This window comes from Capricornis sumatraensis, chromosome 1 (genome assembly GCF_032405125.1).
Source record: "Capricornis sumatraensis isolate serow.1 chromosome 1, serow.2, whole genome shotgun sequence".
Taxonomy (NCBI): domain Eukaryota; kingdom Metazoa; phylum Chordata; class Mammalia; order Artiodactyla; family Bovidae; genus Capricornis; species Capricornis sumatraensis.
Window position 1 is genome coordinate 233681649 of NC_091069.1, and position 13811 is coordinate 233695459.

Here is a 13811-nt window from a genome sequence, read left to right on the forward strand (position 1 = left end):
ATGATTTGTGACTTAGAAACTTAATCAGCCAACCAGCCAGTACTCAGGATTAATTTTTCAGATGGACAGTAGTCCATCAGAATCCATCATTTAGAAGGTCAATTTAATGGTCTGTCCATCAGGGATCCAGTTATAAGCCTGCCAAACAACTGGTTCATCAGTTAGATAAAAGGGCATTTGGAGTGAGACTATATGGAGACAGAATGTCTCTTGTTAAATCTTGAAGACAGTGTAGGTAGGTGGAGAGAAGAGTTGACTCCTAGGCCACAAGAGGGAGCTTCAGCTTGCTGGAAAAGAGGCCTCATCTGTGCATGCATACGTGCTAACTGGCTTCTCAGTTGACTATTTGCAGGGAAAAGAGGAAAAACTGCTGAACAAGGGGCAGGCAGAGTTGCCACTAGAGGGCAGTGTGGCATCCCGTCACTGGCACAAGCAGCTTTGCATTTGTGGGAGCCCCAGTCTCTGACCAGCTTCTGAAGAAAGGGTCCTGAAAGGATTTATCATTTGGGGAGTGCCTAACTAAGACACACTCAGCTCCATGCTGGAAGAAAGCAGCTAGCTGCCCACCAGAAGGACTTGCCTTTCCTGGGCCCTGGGGAGGGGGGAGGTTGGAGGATGCCTCACTGGTGGGCCCCAGAAACAGGGAGGGGTGCAGCTCCCTAAAGGAGAGGCACGGAGGGCAAGAAGTCCTCTGTTGAGATGCACATCACTTCCTGGGCTGCTTTGCCTTCAGTGCCTCTTGGGGCCACAGAGGGGCCAGACCCATGGCCTCAGCCTCCAGACTCCCATTCCTTTGCTGAACTTTGGTTAGCTGCTGCTTCTGCAGTAGACAGCAACTCTTAACTCAAGCAGGAAGCTGGGGATTAGACAGAGATGATGAAGGAAATGAGGAAAGGATGAGCAATGAGCTTTATCTCCCTTGGGAAATCATTGAGATGTTTATAATAAGGTGCTTCGTGCTTTTTATCAAAGTACACATGCAGGACTCAGAAGAATTGTTATTTTTTCCCCCAAAGGTAAGTGCATGAGCCTGGGGAACTCTACCTCCCAGTTATGCCTAAAGTATAATGCTGTGCCTCCAGGTGGCTTCCTGGCTTAAAAAAAAGGGCAGGGACATATTCTAGTTCTGGCTGGTTTTGGTAACTCAGCACAGTTAAAAGAAAAGAGTAAGTGGGGGGCAGTAGTGGAGGCTTCATTGTGGGGATGACCCACGCTGCCCAGGGCTTTACCTGTACTCTCGTGGGAGGTATCATCCTGGTTTACAGATGAGGAACCCGATGCCTGAGGCCTTATACCTGGGAAGTGATACAGAACTGGTCTTGAACTCTATGTGGGCTCAATGGTAAAGAATCCACCTGCCAATGCAGGAGATGTAGGTTCATTCCCTGGGTCAAGAAGATCCCCTGGAGGAGGAAATGGCAACCCACTTCAGTCTTCTTGCCTGGGAAATCCCATGGACAGAGGAGTCTGATGGGCTACAGTCCATGGAGTCACAAAGAATCAGACACGACTGAGCAACTGAGCACGCACGTACAGGTGAGGGGACACCGGCAGGAAAGGGAGGGTGAAGGGCTGGAGGTTGCTACGTCCTGAGGAAGTTTCTAGCGGGGCTCTGGACATATGTTTTAATTTCATTCCATTTTAATGAAAAAACTGAAATATGTCTCACCAATTGTCTTATGCCAGTTCAGAAGAACCGCCTCTCATTTCTGGTAGCTTTCCATGGCCAGTGTCTACTATATGAACACACAGCTCTAAATATCACCATTTGGAGATCAGTGTGGTTATCTTTGATTAAAATGTTTACCTTAGGGTTTCCCTGGTGGCTAAGTGGTAAAGAATTCGCCTGCCAATGCAGGAGTCATGGGTTTGATCCCTGATCTGAGACGATTCCACATGCTGTGGGGCAACCAAGCCCGTGTGCTACAACTATTGAGCCTGTGCTGTAGAGCCTGGGAACTGCAACTACTGAGTCCATGTGCCCCAACTACTGAAGCCCAAGTGCCCTGGAGCCCATGCTCTGCAAACAGAGAGGCCACTGCAGTGAGGAGCCTGCACACCGCAATGAGAGGGGAGCCCACGCAGCAACAGAGATCTAGCACAGCCAGAAATAAGTAATAAAATTATTTAAAAAAATGTTTACTTTGGACAGTCAGGAAAAGCTGGATATGCATCCTGAATCAACACAATGATACAACTGCTATTCAATCCTGCCAGCTACTTTCAAAGCTGGTCATTTTGTTGTGGAAAGGTTAAATTGATAAACTCAGTCAGTTGACTGATGATTTTATAAAGCTACCTGGCTGTCAAAATGCTAAAATGTTTGTACCAGGAATACTATATAAATATTCTTTTAGTAAAATCTCGAAAAGAAAAAAGGGAATTACTTTAAAAATATTAAAAAGTATGTCTCATCTACATCATGAAATCATGAAATATTATTCTATGGCTATAAAAGAGCTGTCTTTCCTTCTTTCTCTTTCTTCCTTTCCCCCACCTCTCCTCTCATCGTGGAAATCTCTAAGACATTCTGTTAAGGGAAACAAGTTAATGAGAAATATGTCTAAGACATACTGTTAAAGGAAACAAAATATATTTTGAAGGAAAGAAGTCACATGACAATATAAGTTGAATAATCTTATTTCTATTTAAAAATTATACATATATTTGTATCTGCAAGTTAGATTTCCGGAAGAATATTTTTCAAGCAGCTCATCGTGTTCTCTCTGGAGGTAGGATTAGAGAACTTCACCTTTGAAGTTGTTTTCAGTATTGTTTGACTGTTTCCCAATGTGCATGTATTAATTTTAATCATGAAAACAACAAAGCTGATTATGCAGTGTGCACACCCACACTTGCCATAATCTAAGTCATTGAGACCATTGCTCTGAAACCAAGGACAAACTCCAGCACCCTCAGCTGGGTGCTCCGTGTTTGTTTATAGAAATGAACTGTGTCAGAACTAGATACTGAGGAGGATAGTTTAATGCCATGCATACCCAATGTCTCAGAGAAGGCGATGGCACCCCACTCCAGTACTCTTGCCTGGAAAATCCCATGGACGGAGGAGCCTGGAAGGCTGCAGTCCATGGGGTTGCTGAGGGTAGGACACGATTGAGTGACTTCACTTTCACTTTTCACTTTCACGCATTGGAGAAGGAAATGGCAACCCACTCCAGTGTTCTTGCCTGGAGAATCCCAGGGACGGGGGAGCCTGGTGGGCTGCCGTCTATGGGGTCGCACAGAGTTGGACACGACTGAAGCAACTTGGCACCAGCAGCAGCAGCATACCCAATGTCTTAGGAGGCAAAACCTCTGCACTTTTAATATTGGCTCTTATGCAAAATATCCACCTTTCCCAAAACAGATGTTGCAAAATTGATTTTTAAAATATCTTCTGATTCACCTTTACTTTAAAATCCTCAAGCTGTGTTTAGCAGTTCTGATTCAGATAGATTGCGAGTGGGAGCAAAAAAAAAAAAAAACTTGCATAGGCTTTAAATATGCAAAAGACAACACACAGCAAGGAGATAAAATCCTAAAGGAAATCAACCCTGACTATTTATTGTAGGACTGATGCTGAAGCTGAAGCTCCAATACTTTGGCTACCTGATAAGGGCCGACTTATTGGAAAAGACCCTGATGCTGAGAAAGATTGAGGGGAGGAGGAAGAGACGACAGAGAATGAGATGGTTGGATGGCATCACCAACTCCAGGGACATGAGTTGAGCAAACTCTGGGAGATAGTGAAGGACAGGGAAGCCTGGCATGCTGCAGTCCATGGGGTCACAAAGAGTTGAACACGACTTACTGACTGAACAACAACACACGATTTTCAGCAATAAAAGAAGACTTGGAGATACACTGTCACCCAGTCCAAGGCCACCAGCTGTGACACACCCTTGACCACCAAGTCCTGCCGCTGCTGTCAGAGAAGGAAGCTGTAGCCCCTCTGTGGCCCAGGGCAGGACTCTGTCCCTTCCAGTCACCCTAGCAGGCCTGGCTTGGCCTGTTGCTAGTCACACTGGGCCTCCCTTCCCCATGTGCACTGTAGAGTTTTCTAATTTAAAATGCTTTTATTTATTAAAAGATAAAACAGTTAAAACTCACTTGAAAAGAAACAGTGACTTATAGGTATAAACCATGAGTTACATGTATGAGTATTCTTCAAAAATTTATTAATAGAAACGGATGTATTTAAATGAAACACTGGACAAAAACAGACAAAAAAGGCTGGAATGGCAACGACACTGGAGAATCTCACTTTACATTTCTTTGCACAGAACTAGCACCATTTTAGGCAGAAATCACAGATTTAATTATAATTGCTTCTAATATATAAAATACCTTATAAATATCATTTAACTATCTAGTAACAAAGTTCTTCCAAAAACTTATTTAAAAATCAATTTGAATTTACCATTTGAAACTGACGAAAATGGTCTAAAAATCGATCCAATTCTACTGCTTGTCAAAGGGAAGGAGCCATCATTAGTTTTATTGGGAGAAAGTGCCTGAATTCAGCTTCTAGTTCCCTTCTAACCACCAAGCAGATACAGTAAGTTGAATATGTCATAGGAATAAGAGCACATCTAAAACTGGTCTTAGAAAATATTTTCCTAGACTATAAAAATACTAAATGGAATACAAAAATTTCAGCATGTACAGCAAATAGACTACAGCAGACAAATATTGAAGACATACTCGAAACTATCTTATACCACAATCATCATGAACATCAAGTATTATTCTAATAATTTTTTTATGATTCATTCTGGTTCAATGTTTGTTTCCCCTCAAGTTTTGTTATAAGGTCAGATACAGACCAGATTCTGTGTGTCTAGCAGAAGTTACTGGAGGCACCACTGAATAATTCTGGGTATTCAACTGGTTCTCTCAAAAAGTGCTGAAAGTGCAATTGTAGTACAGCCTGGCTCTTAGAATGGGGGTCAGCAAACTACAGCCCTCAGGCCACAGCTGGCCCACTGCCTCTTTCGTGTGGCCTGTGACAGCCACCCTTAACTCATCCAAGGCTCATCTGTGGTTGCCTCCATGTTACAAGAGCAGCGTCGAGCAGCTGCGACAGGTGCTCTAGGTGGCCTTTTGGTCCAGAGTCTATAATATTTACTATCTGGCCCTTTATGGAAAAAGGTTGCCCACCCCTGTTTTAAATGAATCACTTCAGGAAACCATTCATTGAACAAGGACAAGGTGAGGTTGTCCCAGATGAAGAGGCGGTTTGGCTGAGATTTGCTGATTCCATCACACAGTACCAAGGCAGATCAAAAGAATACACATTTGAATTGGCAACTTTGGGCACTGAAATATTATTCTGGCATCCAAGTAAAGTCTAGCTGGAATAAAGTACCTTCCTTTCTCTGTGAACTGACCACTATGTCTCAAGTTACTCACGTACCCAATTACAGGAACATACTCCCCGTTCAACCCCAAATCCACGTGGGCCCCAAGCATGATTTCTGGCCTTTGCAAACCACCTTGTAACTTTAGCAGCCGACAGAACGAGAAGTGGACGTTCCCCACCCTTTTGAATTGGCGTCGATTCTCAGCGCTGCACCGTGCACCTTTCAGAATCCTTCCTTGTGACATGCCTCATAATAATTGGTACTACCACCACCCAGGGCCACAAACATGTCCTTTTTGATGAAGCGGACTAAATTTTCAAGGGGACACATGGGCTTGGGAGACCGCCTGTGGTGGTCCTGGCAGAATGAAGTGTAGAACGTGATGTCAACACCGTCATAGAGGATCCGGACGGAGTGCTCATGGGGTTTCTCCCTGTCCTGCCAGAGCTCAAAGATCAACCTGGCCGCAAACCGTGGGAATCTGGCTCCTGTAAGGCCCAAGGCACTGAGAATCGGGGCCAGAGTAACGTCATGAGCAGAGTAGAGAGTGAAGAGCCCTTCCTTCTTGCCCTCTGCTGTCTGCTGCATGCGGCTGACAGTTTGGTTCAGGATGGGGTGGGCGCCCAGGAGCGCGTACCCCAGGTACAGCTTCTTCTCCTGCCTCTCTCTCTCGTCCTCTATCTGATGCGTCTTGATCACCTTGAAGTGGTCCATGGTGATACAGCCGTTCTTGGTGCAGGGGAAGCTGACATTGTGGCAGAAGAGGCAGAGCAGGGAGTCTATGGGGTTGGCAGCCCGGAGCTGCTTGGTGGGGATGTCCACGATCCGGGCCATCTCCTCATAGGTCCTTTCCAGCTGCCTGTTATTCAAACGTAATAGGTACTGCCGACGCTGCTCCTTCTCCAGGTACTGGTTCCTCAGTGGGCAGTAGCAGTTCCCAGAGCAGAACAGAGCACTGGGCTGGTGCCTGAAATAAACCTTCTTCCAGTCAAAATCTGGCAGAAAGCCATAGAGCAGAGCCAGCCCACTCTGCAGTGTCCGGCTCTTGCCGGTGGTCTCTAAGTGAAGCTGCTCTGCAGCCCAGTCACTCGGCAGGAGCTTGTGTTTCTTCAGGTAGATGTCCCTCAGCAGCTGGCCATTCTGCAGGTGCTGCACGACCCCTGAAACACAAGAGCGCCACACGCTTGCCTCACTACCAGCTCAGTGAAAGGGACAGCCAGGGGAGTTGAGGCTCGCCCAGTGCTGGAAGGCTTCAGACACTGTATGGTTACATCCTCGAGCCCGGCCCCCACTGCAAGGGACCCTCCAGAAGGGGCTCCCACCAGCATGTGAAGGGATTACACACAAAGGGATGAGCAGAGTGGGGCCCTGTCCTCTGGACACACGCCTTTCCAGGGAGTACAGGGACCATCTGTCTGCCTCTATCCCTCCTCTGGAAGAGGGTTGTGACTGGTGGGGCTCAGAGGTAAGACCAGCCTGCTGGTGGAGGTGCAGGAGGTAACGGAGCCTAAGGAGAGCTTTCTCCCTCCTGACCAGGGACACATCATTCCTCAGAGTGCCTGGGAGCTCACAGAAATCAGTCAAGCAAGGATAACAAGTCAAATCCTGGCTGCCCAGTTCCCTTCTTCACGCCATACTCCTATTCTCCCAGCCCAAGGCTCTCTGCTCACCTTCTGGGTCCATTCTGCCTAGTCCTGCCCTTTACCTGAGCAAGGATACTCTCCCTGCACAGATATGGAATGATCTCCCATGTACCTAGATGGAATATTTGGGGGAAAAAAAGAGAGCAAATTGCAGAACAGCGTGTTTACTATGCACCTTTTAAATTAAAATGAGGGGAAAAATAAGAACGTTATATAGCACATAACGTAGCAAGAATGTTATGTAGCTGCCTGTGTTTTGTATTGTGTTTTGTAAACTTTGGAAAGGTGTATGATGGTTATCTGGGGGTGAGAGGGGCACAGAGATGGGGGGTGGTGATAGAACATGGGTAGCAGCATAAATTTTAAGTTTCCCTTTAGTAGTTCCTGGAGAAGGAAATGGCACCCCACTCCAGTTTTCTTGCCTGGAGAATCCCACGGATGGAGGAGCTTGGTGGGTCCATGCTAGAGTCCATGGGTCGCAAAGAGTTGGACACGACTGAGTGACTTCACTTTCACTTTAGTAGTTACAGTTTTGAAATACACACAGGAACTATGCCACAGTACAATTAAAAAAAAACAACCAAAAACAAACACTGAAGAAACCTTATCTTCAAGTAGGAGAAGGCAATCCAAGATAAGAGCAAGCTCACTCTCCAGCCAACAGGGTGTTGGGATGGCCTTTCAGTGTGAGCTCTGAGTTCCCTGAGAGTGTAAACCACGGGCAGGCCCTGTGACAAGTGATGCCTCTTATTCAGATGCCCGACTGGTCTGAAAAGCCCAACCACAAAGACAAGACAACTTCAGGCTGAAATGTGTGGGACAGAGGGAACAGTGTTGGCCCAGAAAGGGGAACAGCTCAGGGGGGAAAAAAAACATCAAGGCTATCTAGATCCTACTCTGAATGAAGAGTATGGAGAGCAGGGTCCCCTCAGAGATCTGGGCTGGGACAGGTCTTAGCATTTTCAAGTGACTTGCACAGAGGGGCCAACACCCAGAATCTGTGTCTGGCCCCCAGTTCCTTCTGGGCCTACCCTGCATTCTGAGGCTGCCTACATTTACCACGCACCAGGCCTTTCTCCTTTAATCCTCACAAAAACCCAACAAAGAAAGCAGAAGGAAACTGAGGCCCAAGCCACTCACAGTTAAGATGTGGCCGAGCCAGAACTCCAGCTCCCCTGTGGGCCCCACCTGTGCTCTTAGTCCCGGCTCATATCACCTCCTCCCTACATGTTCATGCCAAAGTATTACCCATTCAGGGTGTCTCCTCTCCAAACACAACTTGCATCTTCACAATCCGGCTCCTGTCCTTCCCTTTCTCTTCCCAGTGAAATCCTCATCCTGACTCCAATACTATAATTCCTTTTCTGGCCTCCTCTTTCTCCCCCAGGTGGAATTAATCATTCCCTCCTGTTCACACAGGCTGCTGCACTTCTGAGGCATTCGCTGCATTTGCTGAGCGTAGCATGGGCTAGAACTGTGCTCAGCGCTTTACACACACTGTCAAATGCAACTTGCCACCAGCTCTGTCGGGAATATGTTACATGCCGCACTTCATAGGTCTGTTTCCTCCAAAGCCTGTGTTTATTCTGTAAGAACCTGCAGCTTGTAGCAGCACCCTCAGGGGCTTCCATGCGCTGTGCCACCCAGTTGCCCTCCTCCCCTACACACGGCAGCTGCTAAAGCACCTGGGACAGAGTAGACACTGATGGTCAACTGCATCTTACATGGTTCCTGTGAGGTCCCCTAAGTGTGCCACTTATAAATGATTATTCTAACAGCGATGCAAAATTTCAAACAGATAAAAATGACCATTAAAAGAGACCCAGGGAATAGGAGCAAACTACCACAAATAAGATTTCTAGGGCAAGGCTAATTTGAAAAACACTGATGATAATAGGTCAGTTGGAAAGAAAGATGGGAATGAATAAACTACTTGATGCAATTACCCTGACCTCCCAGCCAGTTTATGCACACTGACCCTCAAGGACACCATAAGATTCTCTCAAGAACATGAACGTGTAAGTTCATCTCTGTATGTGGCCAGGACTGTCTCCATCGACAGACACACAGCAAAACCATAACAGCAAAACCATAACAGCAGGGACAGACAGCTTTTTTATCGCTGGGACCAGTCTCTGGAGGCCTAGTCATATTTTTGTCCTTAGAGTCTGTGAGTCATCCTCAGTCTTTATAATAAATGTCCTTTTTTTTTGGCTTGAGTTGGTTTCTGTTACTCACCACCAGTGGTTCTCAGCAAGCACAGTTCTGCACTCAGGGAGGGTTTGGGTTGACACAGTAACACAGGGAGGAACATTGCTGACCCCTGTGGGTGGGGGCCAAGGGCTGGACAGTCTTCACAAGGAACTGTTCTCTGTTCCGAAAAACTTTTGAATGTACAAGACATTCCCATATGTGAAAATCCTTCAAGTTTTAATACTTTAATCCTTGAAGTTTTAATACTTCAATTTCAAAACTTTTTTTGTGTGTGTCTACAGACATAAAACCATTTTTGCACAACATTAACATCTACTGAATTTTCCAGAAATAAATTAAGGGACATCTGTCTTTTGTTTTGATCACATTTGTCAAATAAATCATGTCCTGATACATGGGGTATTAAGAGTCATCAGTGCACATCCTTTGATCGGTCTGCATTTGTAGCTGTCACCACACCCATCTACACTTACGTGCAAGCAACGGATTACTTCATTCTCTTTTCTAACCAAGGTGTGCTCAAACATTTATACTGAGATATATACAATTACATAATAATATAATTTCCTTTTGTTCCCACTTCATATTATAGGTAGGATACCTGATATAACTGTTTTGTAAAATTATGTATATAGAACGGTTATATTTGAATTTCACTTTGGGATAGTTCAGGGAGCACCACAAAATACTAGTTAATAAAAGGGGGCTCTGGTTCTGGTAGGAGGACTCCTCTACTTTTATTTGTTTTAAAAATATTTATTCATTTGGCTGCTCCAGGTCTTGGGTGCAGCATACAAGATCTTCAGCTGTGGCATGTGGGATAGAGTTCCCTGTTCAGGGACTGAACCCGGGCCCCCTGCATTGGGGGCACAGAGTCTTAGCCATGGACCACAAGGGAAATCCCAGGACTCCCGTTTTAAACCAATGCAGAGCTTGCACATGTGGAACTAATTAGCAAAAGCTTTTGACAAAACTCCTTATTCAAGGCTAGACCTCCACAGCCTTCATCTTGCCCCACTTGGTCACTTACTATCATTCTCCCCAATAATAACAGTTTTCAAAACATGGGGAACCCAGTGGGGTTTGATGGATCTTCTTTCTATCAAAGCTGAGGTCCTAAGATGCTGGTGGATCAAGAAACAGAATATGGCCTATAGGTCATCCTGATTCCTCCAGAAAGACCAGTGACCACACAAAGGTCCTCTGAGGTCTCAGACTGAAGAAGTAGAAAGCTGGTACCTCTTGGGGGCACCAGTTCTTTCTCGTCCCAACCCACAGTTAACTCACCAACCTATGCTGACAGTGTACTGGCTGCTCAGTGGTATGAACAGGGGTGCAGAGGGAGAGATGGCTTTTGTGAAGAACACACTTGCAGGCTCCATGTGTGGTGGGGCTCTGCCATATGCATGTCCCTCAGATCTGGGACATTAAAACCTTTTAGCTGTTTTGTCTTAAGTATCTAAGAACATGGGACTGGTTACATACATCATGGCCTATCCATAGGGGAAGAATATGCAGCTATCAGAAATTATGTTGTTGATGAACACTTATTGGTAGGGAAAGATTGTCACAATATATTAAGTGAAAAAGTGGGCTACAAAATAGTGCTCAGGAAGATGCAACTTGTGAGAATGAGTGTGTGTCTGCATACCCATGACTGCATACAGATATTAACACTAAAGGTTATTAATTTCTTTGGTGAGATTACAAGTGCTTTAGATTCATCTTCCTTTTGCTTAATTGTCATTCCTACTTTCTCTTCCATGAATATATATATATGTTTAATAATAAGAGAAAAGGCTGTTTTTAATATTTAGAAATCAGACGGGACTTCCCTGGTTGGAGCAGTGTATAGGAATCCACCTGCCAAAGCAGGGGACATGGGTTTGATCCTTGTTTGATCTGGGAAGATCCCACATGCCTTAGATCAACTAAGCCTATGCTCCACGACTACTGAGCCCACACATGAGAAAAGTCACTGAAATGAGAAGCCAGTGCACTGCAACGAAGAGTGGCCCCCAGTTGTTCCAACTAGAGAAAGCCTGCACACAGCAATGAAGACCCAGTGCAACCAAAAATAATAAATATATCTTTTAAAAGAAATGTTTAATGAGATACCTTGGTGGGCTCACAGCTGCTTCAGGTACTAGTGCTGACTCACCCCGCGCCCACAGCATCTCACCTGAGGCCCCGCTGCATGCGTCCACCACACACGGGAGTGGGTGGAAGAAAGTGGAAGAATGGTCGATGTACTTACCTGTCTGCGTGAGCTCTCCCATCTCACACAGCTGGTGACTGGAGTAAAGAGGCAGTGAGTGCAAGGGGCTTTCAAAAGAGGCTCCAGGTCCTTTTGACATGTGATTCACAAAAGCCTCCAGTTTAGAGTGATATGGCTTCCTAAGGAAACAACACAGAGAGTTAGCAGTCAATGTGCTCTGAAAAAGTCCACAACGATTTCAGCTGCAACAAGCAGTATCCCAGGTGAGCCATGCCCTTTCTCACCTGCAATGATAGTACATTCCAATCTCATGATTACTCGCCTGCTGACACCTACATATAAAACCCCCGCTCCGTAAGGCCAGCCCGAGCCCCTGCCATCTCCCAGAGTGCCCATCCTTCTCAAGCCCTGTGGGGGTTAGCGCTGACCTCACGCACTCTGTTCCCCAGCCCGTACCACTCCTGTCTCCCCCTCCAGGAGGCCAGCGACCTTACCAGGCAGCCAAGCCTCGGTTGGCGGTCGTCCTCGATTTCTCCCTCCCCTGCCCTTGCCCATGTGCCTTCCTGGGCTGCTCTGCTCCTCTCTCCTATCCCTGCATCCCTGAATAGGTTTTGGCTCAGGGAGCTTTTGTCTAGATGGTGTGGGCTCCTCCTTGACCTTCCTGCAGGCTAATCTTGCCTTCTTCACAGACAGTGAGGTCAACACAGGAGGCAGCCCTGTCGCCGCTCCCCACAGCGCCACCTTTCCAAGGAGCCTCATGTGGCCATTAGCCTACTCCGGCCCTGCCTGACTCAGGCCCAGGGCTCCCCAGTGCTGTTCTCTGGCCACACATAGCATCTGCCTTCTGTACCCCACACTCATTCTTGCACGCTTCCAAGACTTTCCACATGCTCCCTCTTCCTCCTAGAAAAGGCAACCCAACTTTCACTGGGGTAACCTTTAATCCTTAACTTACGTGACCTCTGGAAAATCTCTTGTGAAGAAAATTAACTGATCAGGACAACCCATATCTCTACAGCTCACTATGCACTTTGCACATATGGTATCTCACTGCATGTGGGGTGATAATGAGGAGTGGGAAAAAAAACAGGTTATTTATGAGATCTTATGAAGTTTATGATATTATTTATATTTCTGCCATGAAGTCACATGTGGTAAATCAAGATTTATCAGTCTCATCACAAATACACAATTTCCCTGAATAATGAAATGACCTATGGATATATACATACATTTTCTCTGAATAATGAGATGACCTATGAGTATACACACCTTTCCCTTGAATAATGAAATGGCCTTTGACTGTTTATACATTGTCCAGCTGAACAGAGGTGGACAGATGGAGTAGTTCCCAACTAAACTAAAGCAGCATGAAAAGAAGCAAAGATAAACTGTTTAATGGCAGACCCCTGCTGTCTGAAAGCCTAATTAACTTTGGCAATGCTTTTACAATGGCTGCCAAAATGGGTTTATTATCTTTCGAAAACATAAAGCTAAAAAAAAAACCCATTACAAAAATATGTTTTAGAGAATGCTAATCCTGACATACAGTATATAGTCTAATAAATCACCCTGTATTGCTACAAGACATTATGGCTTTCCATAAAAACAGAGGATGTTATTTTCCCTGAGGCTGAAACACATATATATTTGCAAACTGGGAAATAAAATGTCCAGACTGATAATGAGGCTGCCGAAACGAATCCACATAAACAAAGGCTATCTATCAACAGGAGTCAAATATTTTGCTCCAGGCCATTATTTCAGGTTGGTGATGTTTGAGGATCCAAGAAGGCTTTGCTACCAATTTTAGAAATGAAATTTCCCCACTGAAAGTGTTTGCTGGGAGGTCCCAAGTTTTCAGGGAATCTGATTGCTTAATGATGCATTAATATCTAAATGTATTCATGAAAACCTGTTTTTGATATGGAAAAATGACAATTCATGAAAGAAAAATTTAACTTATGGATAATATAACAAAAGACTGAGTCTTTTAATCAGGAAGAGGACCAGGTAACCTGAGTCCTTGGGCCTGTCCTGGATCTGAGTGATCAGGTCCTGAGGCAGGAGATATATGGGCCCCAGACTGAGCAGCTGGAATCTGTCTCCTGAGGACAGATATTTCAAGACAAAGATAATGGCAAGAGCAAGAGGAAATGGAGTCCTGCTTGGATAAAAGATAAAGAGACCACATATTTCTCTTTCTTGAGGTCAGAGACCCCCAAACTATGCATGCAAAGAAAGGATCCTTAGGAGAGGAGGTGCTAGACCATAATATGTTCTGTCAACTTCCCTGAGACCTGTGCACTGCAATCTATCCTGGCTAAAAGATGGATGTGCACACACGGGAGGGCCTTTAGCCAGACCAATTAT

The 13811-nt window shown here is 45.4% G+C and overlaps 1 protein-coding gene across 1 annotated transcript in view; it reads right to left on the reverse strand.

Moving 5' to 3' along the window:
- Nucleotides 1-5585: 5585 nt before the first annotated feature.
- Nucleotides 5586-13811, reverse strand: part of PXYLP1 (2-phosphoxylose phosphatase 1) — a 41911-nt gene continuing 33685 nt past the window's right edge. The window contains exons 4-5 of the mRNA XM_068986867.1: nt 11478-11617; nt 5586-6523 (exon numbers count right to left, since the gene is read on the reverse strand). Coding sequence (XP_068842968.1) covers nt 5586-6523; nt 11478-11617 — 1078 coding nt within the window. The remainder of the gene's footprint in view (nt 6524-11477; nt 11618-13811) is intronic.